The 24,891-nt window shown below is 39.2% G+C and overlaps 2 protein-coding genes across 2 annotated transcripts in view; one reads left to right on the forward strand and one right to left on the reverse strand.

The window, feature by feature from the left end:
* Positions 1–1,770, reverse strand: part of WDPCP (WD repeat containing planar cell polarity effector) — a 276,624-nt gene extending 274,854 nt beyond the window's left edge. The window contains exon 1 of the mRNA XM_082852381.1: positions 1,751–1,770. The gene's annotated coding sequence lies outside the window, so the exon portion shown is untranslated. The remainder of the gene's footprint in view (positions 1–1,750) is intronic.
* A 700-nt stretch (positions 1,771–2,470) lies between these two features.
* On the forward strand, positions 2,471–24,891 carry MDH1 (malate dehydrogenase 1). Its single transcript, XM_082852088.1, has 9 exons — positions 2,471–2,583; positions 7,750–7,848; positions 8,677–8,773; positions 11,211–11,386; positions 13,262–13,384; positions 21,545–21,721; positions 22,183–22,296; positions 23,711–23,800; positions 24,570–24,891. The coding sequence occupies exons 1-9, from the start codon at positions 2,581–2,583 to the stop codon at positions 24,693–24,695; spliced, it is 1,005 nt and encodes a 334-aa protein (XP_082708214.1). The 5' UTR covers positions 2,471–2,580; the 3' UTR covers positions 24,696–24,891.

A 24,891-nucleotide genomic window follows, 5' to 3' on the forward strand; every position in this document is an offset into this window, starting at 1 on the left:
TAATTTAAATGTAACAGCCACATGACAATGCAATTCCAAAGCCTTAGTTTTAAAAAAAAAGCAGGGACTTAACACATGTATGTTTGCAAATTGTTGAATGTCAACCCAAAACACTACCTGCAACACTGCAAAGTGGTTCTACCTCCTCCTACCCTAGCTGCCTGGCAGAAACATCCATTTGTCCTCATTCAGACAGCACCTCCTTTGTGAAACTGTGGCAGCCCAGAGTTACTAACTTGTTACCTAACTATTACTAACCAGGTCACACCATGTTGTCATTATGGGTTTACATATCTGTGTTCCCTGCTAAACTGGGGCTCTAAAAAGGCAGCAGTTGTGTATTATTAACTTCTGAATCCCCAGAGCCTAGCAGAATGCCACATCCTAAAATCCTTGCTCTATTATCACACCAGTCTTCATTTAACCAATCCATGCTCTTCAATTTATCACACCAGGCTTCATTTAACCAATTTATCACACCAGTCTTCATTTAACCAATCCATACTCTTCACTACTCTACCATCTGAAATCTCATAATCCCACCATCCATAATGAACATCTTAGAACTGGAGAAATTACAGGTCATATTATCTGTACCAACAGGTGTGGTGTTTTACTTCTACATACAATTGCTCAGTAGAAAACACTGTAAAATAGTGGAAACGATGCATATTAGAAACTCAAGTTTTCTAAAGAGAAATAACGAGAAAGTAGTTAGACACAGGAGTTTGGAATTCAGGACGAGACACAAATTTGGGAGTTTTTGACATAGAAGTGGCATTTTGAAACTATGCAACTCATAAATTAAATCACTAAGGGATTAAGTGTAGACAGAAGAATACAGGCACTCCAAGGTTAAAAGGTCAGAAGTGAAAAAGAACTTGCAAAGAACACTGAGAAGGGGCAACCAGTGACATACAGGAAAACCAGGAAATATGCTGTCTGAGAGCCACATGAATAGTTATTCAAGGAGGAGAGAGTCATTAAGCTATGATAAATGCTATTGATAGATCAAGTTGGAAAGTAAGGTTCCATTTCTTTCACACAATAGCAAACCCTCCAAAACTGAAGAGAAAAACTGAAAAATACCACTTGGCATTCAATCACCAGTGTAACCAGAAGTTACACCAGTGTTTTCTAATATAGATATTTCTTTCATTTCATTACACATATGCTATTCCAGATCATCACATCTTCCTCTTAACATCCACATGAAACAAGGTTTCAGAGAGCACAATTTTCCTGGGCAGCACTAATTTTAAACGAAAACCTCGTTAAGTTATTTTACCAGCTGAGACTGACTGAAATAACGAGTGTCTCCCATTCAGCTGCCACGCTTTCCTTAGAAATGCAGGTTTGGCATAATTTAAAGGTCAAGATGGTTTAAAGAGCATTCAGTTTCCAAAAAAGACCGGACAAAAGTGTCAACATTCACGGAAGACTTAGAGAAAAAGTTAGACTGTGAACTCCAGGAAGGGAGGGGCTCATTTCCCACAAAGCTGGAGCTCAATATTTTTCACTTAACTTGAAAAAAGCTGTATCTTACTGCGGGGAGGTGGCGTGAACTTCAGGGCACTACGCCATCCAGAACACTGTTGCCCGAACACTATGCGCGCAGAGAGGGACCGGCGAGCTCGCGGGCATCCGCGCAGAAGATCAGCACCTGGGTCGATAAACGCAACGCGGGACGGCGCACAACCGCACACCGGACCCTAAGGTTGAAAGACCCCAGCCTCGGGCGGGGACTCACCTGCCTCCGGAGTGGGGAAGATGTGCTGCCCCCGGCCGTCTCTGAGGGTGCGTCCCTGCAAACCCCTCACCGCGTCACTGGACACTACCGGGGCGGTGAAGAAGGACCCGTGAGGACGCTGCGCGTTCGCTCGGTCGCCTAGGTGTCTGAGCTGCAGCGCCACGGACCCCTCAGGTACTCCTCAGCGGCCAGTGCGTGCGCGCGCTCTCCCACCTCGTCGCTTAGCAACCTGCGAAGCCGTCCAGTCTTCTCTACACTTCAATTCCTCCCGCCCCCGCAGACTGTGAATAGTTTTAAAAAAGATTTTGTTTCCGGGTCGAACCGGCTTTACGCAGCGGAAGGTCTCTTTACCTCCCACGTTTACCCTTGAGGGGAGGATAAAGTCTTAGCAGCTTACGGGAGAGCGCTGGAGCTAAGGGCTCTGTCTCTCCACCCTCGAGTTACACTCGCCTTCCCTCTCGCCAATTGCTAGGCGCCATTCGGCAGGTCCTTTTTTCCTGAGCCCAAATCCTCCGCTCGTCGCCGTCCTCCAATCACAGCGGCCCGCCCTCGGGAACTACTTTGCAATCGGCGAAGAGCGCAAGGAGCAGGGCGTGAGAAGACCATCTGACCTCGGGAAGTGTAGTTCAACACTCGAAGGAAATGCATTGGAGATTGCGCCAGAATTAGGGCTGCTTAAACTACAGTTCCCAGAGGCCTCCGCATCCGGGAGCCGAGCCTTTTCTTTCTAACATCACTCGCCTTTTCCGAGTCGGTTCCACGATAGAGGTGACCGGACTCCCTGAAGCTCATTTTGCAGGTGCAGAAAAGTGTCTGCGCAGTTCCCAGTCATGGTGAGTGTGGGCCTCTGCATGCTGCCCACCTCCGACCTTCGCGCCCGTGTGTGGAGTTTCTTGCGTTTTAAGGACTGTTGGGGGAAGGCTGTGCAAGGGATTGTCCTTCGCGCCCTTTGGAAAGCCCCGACTCATCTGGGGACTGTCGCAGGGACCCGGTAATTGGGAAGGGGTTGATTTACAGCTGAGGGTTCTTAGAAGGACTTTAGAGACATCTTTGTCCTTGGAGAGGCGCGATCTCAGTCGTTTTGTATGTTGGGGGTACAGAATACGAAGCTGCGGATTTTCTCCAAAGAACGGTATAGGGGTTTGAGAAGGACGATAAGGTTTGAAATAAGAGGGGGTGTTGGACCCTAACCTCTTTTTCTCCTCTTAAGCCCACAGTGTTTTTAAGGGCTTTTGTCACAAAGCCCTTGAAAGCAGAAGGCCCTCACTGCAAAGGTAGTGCTTACCAGATGCTCGGGATTGCGATCTACGTTTTCGGGAGAAGTGTTTCCGCCATATCTAATTTCACGAAATGTTATTTAAAACCTGTTCATTGATCTCCTTTTGTCGTACCTGGACATGTTGCAGTGACGGTGCCCCTATGCAAATAATTAGTGCATTTTTTTTTTTTTACTGATCTGTGTGTTAGGAATTCTAGAACCACTACTTTTAAATGTTACACAATAAAACCATCGTGTCATGAAGCTTTGGATACCAAGATATGGGTATCTTGTCTCTGCTGAAAGGGAGAAGGGAGGTTGGTGAGGGTACTGACGTAGGAATAAGCAGCATGCTGTTTGAAGGTGACATTTGACATCAAACTGAGAGAAATTGCTTCAGTACTGTATTTGTAGTTGAAACTGTTTTTCCTCTGTTATTTCAAAATACTAAAATGAGTGGGGAATGTGGGAAAATATTTGAAGGAATTGGAACATTTCCAGAACCTGAAAAGACGTGTTTTCAGGGCAAGGGGATTACTTCTTCCACCTTCATAAGGGAGCCAGTGGGGACAGCTTCTAATTCTCAGTAAGTGTTAAACCTAGGTTTCCTACTTATTTTGTCAGATAACATAATTGGTCATTTAAATGATGGTTTCAGTGGTTTCTGACCTAGTAATCTTTTTTTTTTAATTTATTTATTTATTTATGGCTGCGTTGGGTCTTCGTTGCTGTGCGTGGGCTTTCTTTAGTTGTGGCCTTACGGGCTTAGTTGCTCTGCGGCATGTGGGATCTTCCCCGACCAGGGCTCGAACCCGTGTCCCCTGCATTGGCAGGCAGATTCTTAACCGCTGTGCCACCAGGGAAGCCCCCTGACCTAGTAATCTTAGCAGGAATGCAGAGGTACTTATTATCAGAGAACCTCAGACTTAATAATTTTAAAACTGGTTGGAACCTTTTAAAAAAAAATCTTGACCATCTTAAAATTGAGTTTATTGAAACCCAAAAAGAATGTGATTTGCTCAAGGTCATACAACAGTTTGCCCCCAAGGATCTCGCATACTTTCCATTTTACCATATTGTATCATTCAGATACATATCAAGTCATTCTGAAAATTTATTTTTAGTTGCTGAGGTTCTGGATGAAGATACAAGCTCATACTGCAAATACAAACTAAACTATGTATCAGCATTTATATTACTTGATGGTTTTACAATGAGAATATTGTAGTTCTAGAATTGGAAGGGAATTTGGAAATTATTTCTTCTAATCTTAAAACATAACCTGGTGAGGTCAAATGATTTTCCCAAGGTCACAGAAAGCTCCTGGGCCCCCATTCTTGCTTTGTTTTTCTACACAGTATATCAAGCCAGGCCTCACCCCAGGAAGATCACTCCAGCACCAAATAATGTCCATGAGGAAGAACCTTCTTGCCATTTTGCTGAAACTGATGGCAAATTCTCACATGACTCAATCTCCCTGCCTCCTCAGGAGAGTGTGTGAACAATCACTGAGTTAGAAAAGAGCCATGTTTTGTAAGCTATTAAAATCAGGTTTTTTTCAAGGAGTCAATTCTTTCCTTGTGTCCATAGGGAATGACAAGCAAGAATAAACTGTATGAAGGAATCTGAATACTGTTTGTCTTTTATATTACAGAAATATATATAAATGAGAAAGTAAAAAAGGAACACATGGGTCTTTCTGTAGAATAACAGAAGGAACACTTAAATTCAAGCTTTACAACTGAGACTTGAACACATGCCCAAGACAGAGCCTGCATCTGCACGAAGGTCATTAGTGCCCTGCCAAGAGCAAAGACATTCCTTCCTTGGATCTTGGCAGACTGCCCAGATATCTAAGCAAAGAATAGTAACCTATCTTCACACTGTAACATTGTGAAAATGTCAGTGGGAATCTCCCACCCTCCTGCTTTTCTACTGCAACGTTGCAAAGAGCAGACAGAACCAAATAGGCACTTCTTTCCTGTTTCATCACCAGACATTTCAGACACTGGGCTTCATACTACTCTTAACAAGATGGAATCACCTACCTGTGAAAATAATTTGCTCAGTGATAGAGAAGAAGGAAACTGCTCAGGTGGAATTGTGCCTGTTCATTAGTTGCCCACAACCCCTTCACTAGGGACTGTGGTACTTTGAACCCATTTTTTTAGTAGCTAAAATAAATGCCTAAAATTGACTATTCTTTTCTAAGCATCTACCTGACTTTCTGGGAGGTTAAGCTTTACAGATAGTAATGTTTACTTTTCCCCTCATTGCTTATCGTAGCTTGCTTTCATTGAAGTAGCATGTGTTTATGCTTTTCTTAACTCTAACTTTCCTTCATTCAACAAATCCTTGTTGAATGCTATATGGGAGTGCAAATTTGAGTCAGAGGCAGACTGTTCTCCCCGAAGTTTCACAGTCTAGTGGAGAGTGACAGCCTAAGGCTACAAGAGTCCTTAGAGGAAAAACCTGAGACCTATAATTATAGTGCTTGCTACATACTGTTTTTACTGCTTTGTATGTTAACTCTCTCAATCCTTATGACTACCTTATTTGTCAGGTAGCTGCTATTATTATCTCCATTTTACTATGGAGAAACAATACAGTAACTTGCCTAAGAACATACAGCTGAGTTGAGGAATCAGGATTTGAACCAGAAAGTGTGGCTCTAGAGGCCATCTCTAACTGTCACACTCTACTGCCTCTCTAGCCCCCTGTTTTAAAAAAATTGGCTTATCCTCTTGTTTCTTGCATATGGTTCACTAATGGAGTCTCTGGCCTAAAATAGTACAAGTTATGTAATAAAAGAAGACTTTCATTAGAACTACTGACATAATTTTGCTAACCATAGCTGGAACTATTGTCATTATTTCCAGCCTTCTCAATGCAAGTATATATGAATAAAACAATTTTTTAAAGCATGTTGGGTTTGCTTCCAAACAATTCTTTTACATTTCCAAGGTTTTGATAGTAATTTTACAAGATCCAGCAAATATTTGAGCTTTAGCAAATGTTTGAGCTCTAACTACATGCCAGGCATTGTTCTAGGCAGCTGGGATACAACAGTAAATAAAGTAGACAAAGCCCCTGTCCTTCAAGAGCTTGCATTCTAAAGAGGGAGGGGGAATCATTTCTTCCTCTATTTCTTTTTCCTCACCTGCTATACTTCAAGGAAAGAGGGGAAAATGACAGAATTTAAAACATGTAAAGACCATGTGATAGAAAATAAATATATACAATAACAGTGCTCTTTATAAACCTAAAGTCTATTTGGGAACATAAATATGTATTGTATTAAAATTGGATTATTGGGGGAATTATCATATTTTGTATATTTAGAGATATTAAAGCATAAGGGGAAGTTGGTGAAGAGTATGGACAAGAGACCCAGAAGGTCAGGAAGAAACTCTCCATAGTTTTTTCCCTTTTTCTCCACTTTCACCCTGGTCACCTCTCTGAAGAAGAAACACATACATAGTCTGCTGTGTTCAGATGCATTTCTCTACAACAGTTGACACTTTCCTGAGACTTTTCTTCCTCTGAATTCTATGGGTACCAGATTGCTAAGTGCTGCTGACCTCCAGAGGTTAGGGTTTGAAGGTTAGAAGGAACCTTCAGGTCATAGGCTCCTATCCTAGAAGCATGACCCCTCTCTAAGAGGGAATTCTAAATATAAAGAAATCTAATCTTCTATCCCCAGTCACTTCAGCCACTTCTCTAGTGTGGGTAACTATAGAGGTGACACAGAGTGGAAGTACATTTACCCAGTATTGTCAGAGAAAGGAACAATTCCCTTGATTGAATTTTTCCATCTAATTAAACTTACCCATTAAGTTTACAGGCATTTTTGTTCAGCTCTTTTTAATAGAAATATTTTTATCTTTTTAATTCTCTGAGCTTAATTTAACTTATTTTTAATGACTCAGGGTCATCACTTTGAATTAGTTATATATATTTTTTGTCCATATGTTCATATTTTATTCAGGGTCTGTAAGATGACTTCCATCTATTATAACTAATACGTTCTTTGTACTTTTTCCCCTTCCTCCCCTTTAATATTAATTTTCCCTTAAAATCAGGTTGTCAACTGTTACCACACGTTGCTACTGTTATTTATTAATGCTAAAATTTTTTACAATCCAGATATTAACATTTTTTCATTTTTCTTTTTCCTTAAATAAATATAAGCTTATTTTTTCTTCCTCCAAGTAGTTAAGTTGAATCACGATTAATAGTTTTATAAAAACTTTCTGGCTCCTTCTAAATGGAAATTTTTAACCGCTATTATTCCTCTTCCTGGTGTGAAGGATTCTTTTCAGCAGAAGGGAGTGGTGGATTTGCATAAGAGGATTTGTAAGGTTCTAGTGGCCGCCAGGGTTTGTATCCTCACATAATGCACATCAACATCGTTAGGCCTATTTTAGTGGTAAAATATCCTAAAAAAGATGGATAAGATTTTGTAAGTAAATCCAAGACAGCAGGGAGAGTTAAATAACACCACATAAATATGCAGCCAAAGGACACATGTTCCAGAAGTTGCTTAGTTGCTTTGTGCATGCCGTGTTTACTGGGACAAGTCTGGGATAAACGTCTTCTACTAAGCCAGATGCGAAGAGTCTTTAAAATTTTACATTAGCTTTTAAAGTATGTGGTTGTCTTATTATAGAGAAAATTCTGAATATCTTTAGGGTAAAATAGCATTTTTTAATAAGGTGTTAATGGGTCTCTTTCATTACAGTCTGAACCAATCCGAGTCCTTGTGACTGGAGCAGCTGGTCAGATTGCTTATTCACTGCTATACAGTATTGGAAATGGATCTGTCTTCGGTAAAGACCAGGTAGGGGCAAGTGTCTGTAAATCTTAAGTAAAAGTAAGAATATTTTCAATGAAACCCTGTATTTAGTTGCAAAGAAATGTTTAAATGGTAAAGGAATGGATAATCCCAACGAATGTATTAGGCACATGGCTATAAGTGGAATCTGGTAGCTTATTTATATGCACCTCTCTGGGCATTGAAAATGCTTTGCAAATTAGAACTATTCCTCCTACTGTTCAGTTGACTTGGTGCAGCCAGCAGGTATCATAATGATAGTAACTGTTAGGGAGAGTCACGTGGGAGAGAAAGTTGCTGAATCTGCACTTTCTTGTTCATAAATGGTCTTAAGACCCAAAAGAGTTGGACAGGCACATAGGCTTCCCAGTTTGAAGCAGGCACCCCCTATTCCAGCAGGTCTGATTAATGTACACTAAAATCCTTTCATACAGTATTCATTTATCCATTCTCTTCACCCATGGATATCAAGTTCTTCCTTCATGCCAGATACTGTGCTTAGCTCTCTGTGAACTGAAATTAGATATACAGCCATCACCAAAAAGAGCAAGGTGTGGCATGTCACTTCAACTTGATATTTCTTCCATGTACTCCTTTAAAATTCAGTAATGGTGATTCCTCTTACGGTGTTTAGCAAACCATTGCTGGTTTTATAGCGTTCCTTTTTAAAGGACATCTGATGTTAGACACCTGACTTCCTAAAATAATTACGACTAATTAATGGGAATTATACACATACACACACCAATTAGCCAAAACTCTGAAAGGACTTTTTCTATGACTAAGTGACATAACCTACACTGACAGATGTTGTCCTTGCTATTTATTTGGCAGCCTATCATTCTCGTGCTGTTGGATATTACTCCCATGATGGGTGTCCTGGATGGTGTCCTGATGGAGCTGCAAGACTGTGCCCTTCCCCTCCTGAAAGGTGAGTTGGGGAGTGGAGGAGAAAGGGATTTTATAGTATTTTACATCTTTAAAAAAACAGATTTTAGAGTTTTGTTAACTGGCCTCTCAGTTAGAAATTATTTCATAAAAAGTTTTTGTTTTTTGAACTACAACTACTTGTTAAGATATATACCAAGAATAAATAAGGGTAAAAGTGTGAAATAACCTGTATAATATAAAAGATTATACTTTTTTCCCAACATGCCTATATGTAATTTATTTTACCAATTAAGTATAATATTGCACAAGGGTTATCCACCTGAGATTGTCCACACTGTGTTATTATTTAAATTCTATTTAAATAGTAATAGTAGTGTCCTGTAATGGAGAACTTTTTCAACTCTAAATGATGTTTTCCAGAACCATATGCAGCTTGGGGACTAGAAATTGGTTGGTCCCCATATATAGTCCCACCCCATCTGCCAGTTGTCAGGTTAAGATATAATATAAATTGTTCTAATCCTATACTACATGGTTTGAGAAAGCCTAAAGCCACGGTTTGAGAAAGAGTTCTGCTAAGAGCCTTTGAGACTCAATGAACAAGTAACAAATGTAAGACAGAAATCCTAAATTTGGTTGAAAGGTCCATTAAAATATTAGGTCAGGTTGTAAACTAATTTGAATATTTTTCTTTAGCTATACCTTCATCATCTTTTTTGGGGGGAGGGAGGGTAAGGATTAATTAATAATACTCTCAAAGAGGATTGCACAAATCAAAAATGTAAACACGCCCAAGAGAAACAATGCTCAGAATTCATATATCTGTTCAATAAACATTTAGTAGAAGGGGTACTCTGCCATCTCAATCATTTGGTTGCTTAGTTATGTAAGAGAATGCATTACCCTGTCCAAGCTATTCTGCTGGCTCCCTTTCCTCACGCACTGTTTCCAAATCAACCTCCTCTCTTGCTTTTTCCATTTTTATTCCCTTCTCTACAGAGTTCTCTCTGCTCTCTCTAGTGGGCCCAGGTTACAGTTGGCTTGTCCTTGGTCAGCTGTGAATATGATGGGAAGGGAAGGTTCAGCAGATAAGGGTGCATGGCTGGGAAGAAGATGGATATTTTTTCTCCAGCTGGTGCTCTTATGTATACCTATTTGGGGACTTACAGAAGCCTGACTGACACAAGTTCCTGGTCTAAAAATTTATCAGTGACAACACTGTACCCTGATTGTCTTAGTACCTTTGGGCTGCTATAACAAAAATACCATAGACTGAGTGGTTTATAAACAAAAGAAATTACTTCTTACAGTTCTGGAGGCTGGGAAGTCAGAAATCAAAGAGCCAATAGATTGTGTGTCTGGTGAGAGCCCAATTCCTGGTTCACAGACAGCCATCTTCTCACTGTGTCCTCACATGGCAAAAGGGGTGAGGGAGCTCTCTGAGGCCTCTTCTATAAGGGCACTAATCCCAATTCATGAGGGCTCCCCCTCATGACCTAATCACTTCCCAAAGGGCCTACTTCCTAATATTATCACACTGGGAATTAGGTTTCAACATATGAATTTTATATGGACACAAACATTCAGTCTATAGCACATGGCCTTTTTAATACAGTCACCAAAAGAAAGCCATGATATATAGCTGACGCTTCAACAACTCAGGGCTTAGTGGTGCCAATCTTCCCTGCAGTGGAAAATCCAAGTACAATTTATAGTTGGCCCTCTGTTCACGGATCCTCTGTATCCACAGGTTCAATCAACCTCAGATTGTACAGTACTATAGTATTTACTGTGGGAAAAAAATCCACATATAACTGGTCCTGCACAGTTCAAACCTGTGTTATTCAAGGGTCAACTGTATGTTCTTCAGTCAAAAAGCAGGTGGTGTATTGGACTGACACTGCAGCATAGCGGTTGAAATCTGGACCAATCTTGACTTATAGCCCCACTCCTTTTTGATAGGCAGCTAATTAATCTCTTTAAGCCTCATTGTCTTCATGTGTAAAGTGTTTAAATTTGACAAAAGAAATCTCTTAGTGTTATTCCTTGCAAAAACTTCTCAATAAGCATTGTTTTAATTTGATTGATATCTTAGAATTAAAGTAATTATAACTTAAAAGTTAGGTGAATTAGTTTCTCTTTTGTGTTATCTGTGGTAATTAATGTGAATAATTAATGTTGCCCTGAAAGTTACCTTGCATCATTATAAAAGATAAAAGCTATAGAGTTTTGAAATTAAGATAATTATTGAAATAGGAAAAGCAAAGTAAATGTATTGACATTTCTGCTGATGTTACGGTTGTTGAATTAATATATTGCCTTTCTTTTTTTAGGCCCCTAAAACTTTGATCAATGTGATTTGTAAAAGTAAACATTTGCTACAAAGTGAAAGAGTTACTGGGTAGATTCAGTATGAAAAAGAAAACCTCAGACTTTGGCGTTTAAGTAGCTCTGCATATTTATTGCCATGTTCACAGATGTCATCGCAACAGATAAAGAAGAGATTGCCTTCAAAGACCTGGATGTGGCCATTCTTGTGGGCTCCATGCCAAGAAGGGATGGCATGGAGAGGAAAGATTTACTCAAAGCAAATGTGAAAATCTTCAAATGCCAGGGTGCAGCCTTGGACAAATATGCCAAGAAGTCAGTTAAGGTGACCAATGCAGTCTTTTATTGGGTTTTTTATTATCAGCATTTGAAACTTCTGCTTTCAACATTTAAGTGAAAATGAAAGTATTTGCCTTTTTTTTTTCCCAGTTCTGTGCGATGGTCAGTAAATACAGATACAGAGTTTTGCTCCATTAGGCCTCCCTTTCTAGGTTTTGTTCATATAGTATAGAAATCTGTATTCTGAGGGGCTCAAAAATATTCTGCCTATTACCATGACATGGAGATTTAATATTAGTTTGTAAACCTATAGAGAAGGCACAGAACTTTCTGGTGCCTTTTAGCTGTGTGGGACTATTTGTTCAGACATTTGGATTTGTGTTTGTGATTGTGAAGGGAGATGGCTATAAGCTGTGTCTGTTCTTAGTCACAGGAGGTAGGGGCTTCTGAACACTCACTTTTTCTCAAGTCCAGAGGAATTTCGATATGTTCGTCTCTTGAGGAGCTGAGTCAGTATGACTTCCTATTCTGTCTCTTTGTGTTCAACCTATTTATTTTGGTTTCTAAAGTTGTGTTATTATTACAGTAAAGCCTCTTTTTACCAATTAAGTATCAGTTACCTAGAACTTAATTGTCGTAGCAAAAGGGCTTGCTAGTTAGAAATTTTTCTGGTTTTGATACACTTCTTCCACCCAATTCTGAATTCAAAGAAAGGTAAAAGAAAATTTTATAAGGTTTTTTAATGTTGCCATTTATAATGTTCTATCTTTTATAATACATCATAGACACCTGAATTTTTGCTTTCTGCAGACTTTATTTCAAATAGTTAACTTTTATTTTCTGTAGTCATTAACAGAAAATAATAGAAATGAGTTGGGTAGAAATCCCCAGGTCTCTTAGTAAAAAAATTACAAGGTTGCTTGGAGTTGTAGTACTGCTTGCATAGTAATTGCCTCTTAGCCAAAAGTGTCTTTCTTGGGGGAAATATACACCGACAGTGGAGTAGTTAGGGATAGGGGAGTATCATATCTACAGCTTGCTCTCAAATAGGCCAAAAAAAAAGACTAAGGGCAGTGTGTGTGTGTGTGTGTGTGTGTGTGTGTGTGTGTGTGTGTGTGTGTGTGCGCGCGCATTTGCACGTGCACAGAAAGTGAAAGAGATGGGGCAAATTGGAGAATCTGGGTACGAGTAATGTGGGAGTTAGTCTTTGTAATATGCTTACAGCTTTTCTGTAAGTTTGATATTTCACAGTAAGTTTTCTTATCATTTTATTAAAGATTTTTAAGACTTGTAAAACATGTTCATGTATACATTTTCCTATGCTGTATTGTAATTCACGGCATCCTATACCTACCCCCTCCAAAAAAAAAAGAAAAAAGCCTGATGTGCTTTCTCCTACAGATTGATTCAATGGGTGTGAAATGGTGGGACCTGGTATTTTAGCAACTAACCCAGTTAATTCTTAGGATTAGGCAAAACTGAGAAACACTTTTCATTCATAAGGGCAAATCATTGTCCTAAAGTAAACTTCTCAAGTAGAATTTCTTTCTTGGACTACTTTTATAAGAAGGAAAACTTTTATGGTTGAATAGAACTCTGAGATAGAGCCCTAGATTACTAGTTTTTTATGGCAACTAGATAAATGCTGTCTCTGTTTTGGCAGAAAACAAAATGACTTGTGTACATAACGGTGGTTTTAGTAAATGTTTTTAGTAGTCGCACCAAATACTAACAAGGGGGAAAAGTTATTAGAACGGAGGATAGAAACCTACTAGAAACTAGAAGCTGCAATAATAACTATACATATTTAGCTTACACAAACTTGGTACGAAGGCTATGTGTTACATGTCAGTCATATTCTAAGTTGGTTTAGTTAATCAGTTATGGTCTGTAGCTCTCCTGTGCCTCGCCTACATCCTAGGTTATCGTGGTGGGAAACCCGGCCAATACCAACTGCCTGACTGCCTCCAAGTCGGCACCGTCCATCCCCAAGGAGAACTTCAGTTGCTTGACTCGTTTGGATCACAACCGAGCTAAAGCTCAGGTAAGAAAGATGCCTTTTCAAATCTTATGAATGTTCAACTTTAAACCCTTTTTCTCTCACTTTTAAAGTAGCTGAATCATAGTTTGTGCTTTTTTCTTGTTGTTTTGTTTTAGTAGGAAGCTATTCCAATTTGTTAGGACATCTTTAAATCTATCTCTTAAAGTAGCTGAACTTTGTACTTAATTTTCTCAACTATATTTCATTTCCTAACTTTAATTACATATCATTGCTAATGTCCTCTTAGTACAGTGGTTAAAAATTAGTCATAAGCAAAGATAATTCATACGACGGCACACAAATTATTTTTGTCAGATGTATAGGAGATTATAATAGAAAAACTAGAGCTTTGTGTATTATATGTGGTTCTGCTTTTTTCCCTACTGCTAAGCATTCGAGCTTGATTTTAATTTTATATTTAATTTCATTTTCATTTTTATATCCTCATATTCTACATATTTCCATAAAATTTCTTAGTTTTCACTACCTAGTAGCTAAATTTCAATTGTTATCCAGTTTCCTTATCCCTTGGAGCCTTAGATAAATATGCTAAGCAGTCAGTGACCGGGGTATTAACAATAGTTTTTTTTTTAATTAGAGGCCATGCCACTCATCTGTGCTAGTTTCCTAGGCTTTCTCAGATCTAGACAATCCCAGTGCCCTTAGATGTCATGACAAAGTTCTAGTTCTTGGACATAACCTCTTTCCTTTTCCCTAGCACCTTTCTGGCCATCCTCCTTATCCATAGCTCATCTTCTAGATAGGTCTATGAATTTAGTTCTTTTTCTTCTAGAGAAGACAACATTACTGAGTTTTAAGAAAACTATTTTTACCAAATGATGGTGTGAGGTCTAAGTTGAAAAACTGTTACCAGATTCAGTGGGTCCATCACTTGGGGTGCATCGCCAATGATCATACCAAGTACTTTCAGTCAAAGCAGAAGTGTTTATTCCTTGTGACAAGTAAGGAAACAGGTAGATAGCTCTCAAAGCACTGTCTTTCCAAATAGCCAGATCAGGGACATTTTAAGCTAAGGGTACATGTATATTCATGAAAGGGTGAGTGTAATCTTCAATGTAAAGGTGGAGTTCTAGATGCACTTGTGCAGTACAACAACATGCTCAAACATACATGCCTTGCATGTTCAAAAATGACAGAAATTCCAGCCCTTGGGGTGGAGATTTTAGCATTAAAATGAGGCAAAGGTCACCCTAGGTTGACAAAATCCAGGTGCCTAGTTGAGTGAAATCACAGGGGTCAGCAAAGGCTCATTCCTTAGGCTCCAGTTAATCTGGTGCCTGAGTGCTTGAGGGGTTTTGGACACTGCAAAACAGCTCAAGAATGTGTATCAGGCTGATCTTTACCTTCCAAATAGGACAGAACAGGGAGTCTTTATAACTGATTTGTTATCTTTGCTGTGGTTACTTCTCATGCCTAATAACAGTTGTTTGTTCTTACATTCTTTGTTCTTTCTAAAATCATTAATTACTGAGACCTATTCTTTGTTTCCACATTGAAGACCTAGGAGGTCATAGTTCACCTTTCTCCCAATCTCCTTAGAACAGAAGGGTTCTGAAATTCACACTCTATTTCTTAACCTAAGCTTGTCTAGTGCATGTTACAGTTTCTCTTATTGCCCAGTATTCTACTCCTGCAAGACATGACATCCTCTAGTTTAACCCCATACCTTCCTTATTACTGTCTGGCTAACAAAACCACTGCTTTAAACTAAGAGCTTTCAGCTCTGGAGGGCCCAGTGAAGGAGAAAAGTATTTACATTTAAGTTTCAACACTAAGCTGAATGCTTTATATCTGACTTGTCATTTACTTCTCATAGTAGCCATATGAGATATCTGTTATTATTACTGTTTTACAGATAAGAAATGTGAAGCCCAGAAAGGTCAGGGAACCTGCTCAAAGTCACACAGCTAGTAAATGACGGAGTCAGTAAAAGGGTCTGCCTGACTCCAGACCCTCATGTGTGTTCTTACAAAATGGGATCAAGTGACCTAATCCATTCACTAGCTCTGTGACCCTGAGAAAGTATATTCAAGCTATAAAATGGGATAATAATTGAATCTACCTCAGATGGTAGTTATGTGAACTAACTGAGATAAGATCTATGTTAAGACCTTATCCTGGTGCCTGTCACATAGTAAAATCTCAGTAAAGGTTGGCTGCTCTAGTTATTATTGATAATGATGATGATGATTAAGAGAGATATAACCAAGGTTTGAGAAGAGTCACACCTCAGAAATCTCTCAGTTAATTTAGAAGGTCTTTGGATAACAAGCTTAAATTGCAAATATTTCCTGAGAGGCTTTGGGCTGTGAGCTGTGTCTTTTTCCTTGTTATTTAGCCAGTGTCCAGGGGCTGGGAAGAAATGGGAGTTTGTTTGAATGCCTGGAGGCAGGAGATTGGGATACTGTAGAACAGTTATGAAGGAAAAGATGATCATCATAGTTGTTGCATCTGTGGACTCTGGATTACCAGATGGCAATTCACTTAGTTACAACAGGAAAAAAGAGGTAAAATGATGACACCGACAAATTTCCATTTTTGCTGTTTGACCTGAGGCCTTGGTGGAGGCAGGCATTGGAAAATTCTGCTTCCAGAAGTACAGCTAAATAATACTTTGTCCCAGTGCCTGCAACAGTTTTCCTTGCGGGGTGAAAGTCTGAGTGAGGAAAGAAGGAGCCATCTCATCGTACTTTGACTTTGGCACGTGTTCCAGCATGCCAGTCTGGTACAGTGAATGCTGTTAGAAGTTTCCTCCTCCTATAGAGGCTATTAATCCAGTGAGAAAAGTAACAAACCCAAAGATTAATTTTTCTTACATGAATGGATACTAGTCTTACATAATTTATTTTGGAAATCAGAGCTCCTAGCTACCTAGTGACTGTTTATCACCTGCAGAAATCCCCTGTGTATTTGCAGACCAGAGCTACGTATGTTGTCTGCTGACCAGGTAATTTGGCAATGAAACCAGTTTGGTGGTATCAGAGATAAGAAAATTACTAGAGCTGGAGAATGAATCAAAAACTGTTTAACAGATCTGTGTGACAGACGTGAAAGTGTCTGAAGGAGCAAAGAACTGCTAGCCTGGGTACATGGTGGTTTAGACTAGCTCTGACATGCATGATATTCTCAGAAACTCTGGGTGCAAAGTACTGGCCTTTGCTATCCAGACAGAAGTGGATTAGCTCAGGAGATCTAAAGAATAAGAGGACGTGGCCAATAGGACACAGGAAGTAAGGGGAGCCTCCTGTAGGGAGGATAGGCCTGCAGGCAGTTTGTCCTCACCCTACTTTGGAGCAGCTGAAACTGACATTCAGCAAAGTTACGGTTTCTAAGTTTTTGATAATATACATCTTGGCTCACTTACCCCAGTATAAATATTCCTTTTTCTCAATGAAGCCAGCTAAATATAAGTGAGGACAGTTCTTTGCAAGTCCTTTCAGGTCATGGCACACACAGAAAATGGTACTCATTGCACAGCACACCACTCTACCCCAACCACTAAGCAGATCAGTAGCTGGGTACCCCAGAAACCAACCATCCAAATAATTTGTGAAGACTGATATGGTAGTTAATAGTCCTAATACTTGCAGAACTCTAAATGAAGCAGGGTTTAGATCAGAAGTGATTTTAAATGTCAGGAACAAAGAATTTTAAGTTATTTTTTAAATCTATTTGAGGACTTAAGAAATGAGTCTCGACTTATTTTAAGGGTCAGTGAAAGTAAGCACAACTTGCTTCTTACTTGACTGAATAAATTACCGTGAAGATGAGTCAAGGCATTGCAAACATTTTAGGTAATGGCTTTTTTAATCTGCATTCCTTTTGGTTGGTTGGTTGTCATTTTATTTTTTACTCTTTAATTTGGAATAATTATAGACTTAGAAGAAGTTGCAGAAATAGTACAGAGAATTCCATGTACCCATCACCCACTTCCCCCAGTGGTGACATCTTACATAACTATAGAGAATTATGAAAACTAGGAAATTGACTAAACTACACACAACACTGTTAACTAGCTTTACTCAGATTTCTGCAGTTTTTGTGTCTTTATGGATGATCCTATGACATTTAATCATATATATAGATTACTATTACCACCATAGTTTCAAGAAACAGAACTGTACCATCACCCACAAAAGAAGTCCTATTCATGTTGCCTCTTTATAGTTACACACTCCCTCTCCTTTCCTAAACTCTGGCAACCATTTGTCTGTTCTCCAACTCTGTACTTTGGTCATTTCGAGAATGTTTTAAAAATAGAATTGTGCAGTAAGTAACCTTTTGACACTGTGGGTTTTTTTTTTCCACTGAGTTTAATGCCTTTAGTATCCATCCAAGTTGTTACATGTATCAGTAGTTCATTCCTTTTTATTGTTATTCCATTTATTTATTTAATTGTATGAATGTACCACAGTTGGTGTTGGAGGACAGAGGGAACAAAAAGTGCCCACCAAACTGAGAAGGTATTTTTGAGACCTTAAAATGAGGCAGGCAGCTCCATATAACCAATGGATCGGTTTACTATAGGGTGACTTACTCATAGGGTGGGATCAGGATCAGGTGGACAGTGATCCAGAAGCATTTGCAGCTGCACTTCATACCGCAGAGGGACCACGGGGACGATTCTATAGGGTATGGGGGTAGGTGCTTTGAAACAGGACATGCATTTCTAAGTTAAGATTTATGAATGGATAACTAGTCTCGTGGGCGCCAGGAATATGTCAAGGAAGGTTTTCATCATTGTTTGGGGACCAGCAGAGCATAGAGGCTACCTGGTCCTAATGTTTATTGAACAGTATCTATTAACTACAAAGCCCTTGATGTGATTCACTTCACAGGTCAGTTTTAAAGGATAGAAGAAACTGTAAGGGCCCGAGATGGTGTCAGTTATGCTAATAGTCATACTTTGTTTAACCATTCTTGAAGGACTTTTGAGCCGTTTCCAGTTTGGGGCTATTGGTATCCTTGTTTTTAAAATTTCTTTAAAATATCAGAGTGTATTCCCTTTGCTGTATGGTGAATACACAACCAGAGCTTTGATGCAGTGCTGCTGTTATTTATGTGTGCAAAAACTGTGGATTCTGGTACAACTATTTTTTTCTCTCATTCTTACTTTAACATAAAGGAAAGAAAAGTCACTCACAATGTCACCCTAATACATCAGCTTTTTAAAATTTTTTTCCAAAACCTTCTCTTCTAGATCATTATAAATTCTGCTATCTAATTAGGAACAAATTACAGGCATACATTAGAGATATTGTGGGCTTGGTTCCAGACTACTGCAATAAAGCAAATATCAGAATAAAGCAAGTCAATGAATTTTTTGGTTTCCCAGTGCATATAAAAGTTGTATTTGTACTGTAGTCTATTAAGTATGCAATAGCATTATGTCTAAAAAATATATACATACCTTAATTTTAAAAGGCTTTATTGCTAAAAGAAAAACAAATGCTAACCATCATCTGAGCCTTCAGCAAGTCCTAATCTTTTTGCTGACCTGGCGGGGGGTCTTGCCTCCATGGTGATGCTGTTGACTGATCAGGGTGGTGGTTGCTGAAGGCTGGGGTGCCTGTGGCAATTTCTTAAAATAAGACCACAGTGAAGTTCACCATATTGATTGACTCTTCCTTTCACAAATGATTTCTCTGTAGCATACAATGCTGTGTGATAGCATCTTACCCAGAGTAGAACTAATTTCAAAATTGGGAGTTAAACCCCTCAAACCCTGCCACTGCTTTATCAACTAAGTTTATATAGTATTCTAAATCCTTTCTTGTCATTTCAACAATCTTCACGGCATCTTCACTGGGAGTAGTTTCCGTCTCAAGAAACTACTTTCTTCACTCATCGTAAGAAGCAACTCCTCATGCATTAAAGTTTTATCATGAGATTGCAGCAATTCAGTCCCATATTCAAGCTCCACTTCTAGTTCTAGTTCTCTTGCTATTTCCATCATATCTGCAGTTACTTCCTCCAATGAATGTTGGCAGTTTGCCCTCTTCCCAGGAATCACAGATGTTCTTAATGGCATCTCAAATGATGAATCCTTTCCAGAAGGTTTTCAATTGACTTTCCCCAGATCCATAAGAGGAATCACTATCTCTGGAAGCTATAGCTTTATGCAGTGTATTTCTTAAATCATAAGGCTTGAAAGTCAAAATGAGTCCTTGGTCCATGGGCTGAAGAATGGATGTGTTAGCAGGCACATTATCCACCAGAGCTCTTGGTGACCAGGTGCATGGTCAATGAGCAGTAATATTTTGAAGGGAATCTTTGTTTCTGAGCACTGGGTTTCAACAGTGAATGTTTCAACAGGTTTAAAATATTCAGCAAACCATGTTGTCAACAGATATGGTGTCATCCAGGGTTTGTTGTGCCATTGATGGAACTCAGGCAGAGTAGATTTAGCAGGATTCTTAATGGCCCTAGATTCTCAGAATGGTAAGTGAGCCTTGGCTTCAGCTAAAAGTCACCAGCTGCATTAGCCCCTAACAAGAGAGTCAGCCTGTCCTTTGAAGCTTTGAAGCCTTGAAGCCAGGCATTGACTTCTCCCCCATAGCTCTGAAGATCCTAGATGACATCTTCTTCCAACAGAAGGCTGTTCATCTACATTGAAAATCTGTTACTTGGTGTAGCCACCTTCATTAATTATCTTAGCTAGATCTTCTGCATAACTTGCTGCAGCCTCTGTATCAGCACTTGCTGCTTCACCCTGCACTTTTATGTTGTGAAGACAGTATCTCTCCTTAAACCTCATGAACCAACCTCTGCTGGCTTCAAACTTTTCTTCTGTAGCTTCCTCACCTCTCTCAACCTTCACAGAATTGAAGGGAGTTAGAGTCTTGCTCTGGATTAGGCTTTGGCTTAAGGGAATGTTGTGGCTGGTATGATCATTGTGGCTGGTTTGATCGTCTATCCGGACCATTAAAACTTTCTCCATATCAGCAATAAGGCTGTTTCACTTTCTTATCATTCGTGTGTTCACTGGAGTAGCACTTTTTATTTGTTTTAAGAACTTTTCCTTTGCATTCACAACTTGGCTGTTTGGCCTAGCTTTCAGCTTATCTTGCTTTCAGCCTTCTTCACTAAACTTAATTATTTCTAGCTTTTGATTTAAAGTGAGGGATGTGCAACTCTTCCATTCATTTGAAGACTTAGAGGCCACTGTAGGGTTGTTAATTGGCCTAAATTTAGTATTGTTTGTGTCTCAGGGAATAGGGAGACTCAAAGGAGAGGGAGAAAGAAAGGGGAACAGCTAGATGGTGGAGCAGTCAGAACACACACAACGTTTATTGATAAGTTCACTGTTATATGTGAGCAGGGTTCATGGCACCCCAAAACAATTACAATAGTAACATCAAGGGTCATTGATCACAGATCACCATAACAAATATAATAGTAATGAAAAAGTTTGAAATACTGTGAAAATTACCAAAATGTGACACAGAGACATGAAGTGAGCAAATGCTGTTGGAAAAGTGGTGCTGGTAGACTTGCTCAACACAAGGTTGCCACAAACCTTCAATTTGCAAAAACACAGTATCTGTGAAGTGCAATAAAGTGAAGCACAGTAAGAGGAGGTATGCCTGTATACATCCAACTAACCATAATTTCTTTTCCTCACATTACCTTATCAAGTGATTAACAAAGTAAGCTGATTTTATTTAGATCTTTCAAAACATAACTTTAACCCTTCTGGTACCACTGTACTATAGAACATAATTGATGTTCATGTGACTACAAGGCATGCAGGATCCTGAAGTGCTTTCTGAACCTACAGCTAGAGATTGTTACTTCTGTTACAATTTTAGTATTATATATATTTTGTATTTAAACTTTTTTTTTTCTTTTGCGGTATGCGGGCCTCTCGCTGCGGTGGCCTCTCCCGTTCCGGAGCACAGGCTCCGGACGTGCAGGCTCAGCAGCCGTGGCTCACAAGCCCAGCCCTCCACGGCATGTGGGATCTTCCCGGACCGGGGCACGAACCCGTGTCCCCTGCATTGGCAGGCGGACTCTCAACCACTGCGCCACCAGGGAAGCCCCAGGGGCTTTTTATCTTAAGGACATTTGTCAAACGGGTCACAATTTGAAATTTAAAAAAAAAAATTGTCAGAGTAATATACTTGTTTTCTATTGAACTAGATTGCTCTTAAACTTGGTGTGATTTCTGATGATGTAAAGAATGTCATCATCTGGGGAAACCATTCCTCAACTCAGTATCCAGATGTCAACCATGCCAAGGTGAAACTGCAAGGAAAGGAAGTTGGTGTTTATGAAGCTCTGAAAGATGACAGCTGGCTCAAGGGAGAATTCATCACGGTGAGAAAAATCCGGGGGCTCTCTTCACAGCCAAGCATTAAGAACTCTTGAGAGACACACCACATTACTGACCTGAGTGTGGCCCAAGGGGTGGTGGGAGGAAACTCAAGGACAGCAGGCCTTTGATGAGTGCATATTTTCTTTGGGGGTCATACTAAGGCAGTCATAATCCAATCTGATCTATTGTGTAGCAGTCAAGATTGATTGTTAAAGTGGGAAAAACTAGATACCCTCTAGTCATCCAGCTATCTTATAGAGATCTGTTTCTTTGTATGAATTGTGGTAAAACTTTCTGTGCGGGTATATAGTTTTCACTTTTCAGGAAGACTGGTGCTTCTAAGTGAAATAGGTTAGTAAGGTCAACATGGGGTAGTTGAGTGATTTTGGAGGGGACACACTAAGCTATGGTTTCAGCCTTTCACCCCAGGAATAACACTGCTGTCTCTGCCTGCCCTACCCAGACTGTGCAGCAGCGCGGTGCTGCTGTCATCAAGGCTCGAAAACTGTCCAGTGCAATGTCTGCTGCGAAAGCCATCTGTGACCACGTCAGAGACATCTGGTTTGGAACCCCAGAGGTGAGAACTCAGTGAACTGCACAGGCCACTCTTATTTTTGTCGTTTAATGCTATAATGTAAAAAAAAAAAAAAAAAAAAAAAAAAAAAGCATAGCCTTGCAGTCAGGCCAGTTAGGTTCATATTCCACCTCAGCTGCTGATGAGCTGAGTAACCTTGGGAAAGTTGCATAACCTTTCTGAGCTGTTTTATCATCTTTTACATGGCATCTAACTCACAGCATTGTAAGGGTAATGAGATGAAATATGGAAAGCACCTAGCACACGTGGTAGAGGTGACTTTTTTTCCTTCTTAAAACCTATATTGGGCCTAAAACTTTTAGAGGAAAACATAGGCAGAACACTCTGTGACATAAATCACAGCAAGATCCTTTTTGACCTACCTCCTAGAGAAATGGAAATAAAAACAAAAATAAACAAATTTAAAAATTTTTTGCACAGCAAAGGAAACCATAAACAAGACGAAAAGACAACCCTCAGAATGGGAGAAAATATTTGCAAATGAAGCAACTAACAAAGGATTAACCTCCAAAATATACAAGCAGCTCATGCAGCTCAATATCAAAAAAAACAAACAACCCAATACAAAAATGGGCAGATGACCTAACTAGACATTTCTCCAGAGAAGATATACAGATTGCCAACAAACACATGAAAGAATGCTCAACCTCACTAATCATTAGAGAAATGCAAATCAAAACTACAATGAGGTATCACCTCACACCAGTCAGAATGGCCATCATCAAAAAACCTACAAACAATAAATGCTGGAAAGGGTGTGGAGAAAAGGGAACCCTCTTGCACTGTTGGTGGGAAAGTAAATTGATACAGCCACTATGGAGAACAGTATGGAGGTTCCTTAAAAAACTAAAAATAGAACTACCATACAATCCAGCAATCCCACTACTGGGCATATACCCTGAGAAAACCATAATTTTAAAAGAGTCATGTATCAAAATGTTCATCACAGCTCTATTTACAATAGCTAGGACATGGAAGCAACCTAAGTGTCCATCAACGGATGAATGCATAAAGAAGATGTAGCACATATGTACAATGGAATATTACTCAGCCATAAAAAGAAACAAAATTGAATTATTTGTAGTGAGGTGGATGGACCTAGAGTCTGTCATACAGAGTGAAGTAAGTCAGAAAGAGAAAAACAAATACCATATACTAACACATATATATGGTATCTAAAAAAAATGGTTCTGAAGAACCTAGGGACAGGACAGGAATAAAGATGCAGACGTAGAGAATGGACTTGAGGACACAAGGAGGGGGAAGCGTAAGTTGGGATGAACTGAGAGAGTAACATTGACATATATACACTACCAAATGTAAAATAGATAGCTAGTGGGAAGCAGAATCCCTTAGCACCATGAGAATGTAAAACATTGTTATTTGTTATTTTCAGGGAGAGTTTGTTTCCATGGGCATCATCTCTGATGGTAACTCCTACGGTATTCCTGATGATCTGCTTTACTCATTCCCTGTTACAATCAAGGTAAGGTATTTTGGGTTATTTTCCTTTGTCCTCTACTGGGAAAGCAGTTGTGTGTTTTTATTAGTAATGGTATAATTTAGTCTAGAAAGTTGTTCCTTTACTAAATTAGACATTTTTCTCAGCTTTAAAATCATGTGAAGCACAACTTCAGGTCACTAAAATGTTGAAATTAATCTGGAAGGCAAGTTGCAACTCTCCCCACTAGACACGTTTTGTTATATTATGCTTCTAATATTGGATATCTACAAATATTCTATTACTTCTAAATGAAGCAATGGTTCTAAGTATTGTTGCTCTGTATTATAACTGTACTAAAGTCAGTCTTTTTTATGTTTGCTGATTAAAGCCTCGTTTAAAGATTTTTTTCTAGCTTCAGTGAGTTTCAGATTCAAGTGTTGTTTTCATCAGAATTATCTGTTAAGATCTGGATTTTGATTTGCTTCTTTAGAATCACACTTTAAAACATACTTCTCTAGATTAAGTTCAAACTAAGTTGTTGCTTGCTGGAACATCAATTCTAGTTTAATGATAAATCTCTTGGGACTTCCCTGGTGGTTCAGTGGTTAAGACATCACCTTCCAGTGCAGGGGGTGTGGATTGGATCCCTACTTGGGGAGCTAAGATCCCACATGCCTCACGACCATAAAACCAAAGCATAAAATAGAAGCAATATTGTAATAAATTCAATAAAGACTTTAAAAGGGGTCCACATCAAAAAAATCTTAAAAAAAAAATCATAAATCTCTTATTTGCAATTATTTTCAAACAGGATAAGACCTGGAAGGTTGTTGAAGGTCTCCCTATTAATGATTTCTCACGTGAGAAGATGGATCTTACTGCAAAGGAACTGGCAGAAGAAAAAGAAACTGCGTTTGAATTTCTTGCCTCTGCCTGACTAGACAATCATTTCCGTGTTACTAAGTGTCCCAAAGCTGAAGAATCTAAATGTCGTCTTTGATTCTAGCACCAAATAAAATAATGCTATACTTAAATTACTTGTGGAAAAACAACACACTTTAAAGATTGTGTGCTTCCTGGTACAGATTTGTGACAGTTCATCATCATGCTGTTAGTGCTGCATTCTAAAATAA

This window comes from Leucopleurus acutus (assembly GCF_964270905.1).
Source record: "Leucopleurus acutus genome assembly, chromosome: 12".
NCBI lineage: Eukaryota > Metazoa > Chordata > Mammalia > Artiodactyla > Delphinidae > Leucopleurus > Leucopleurus acutus.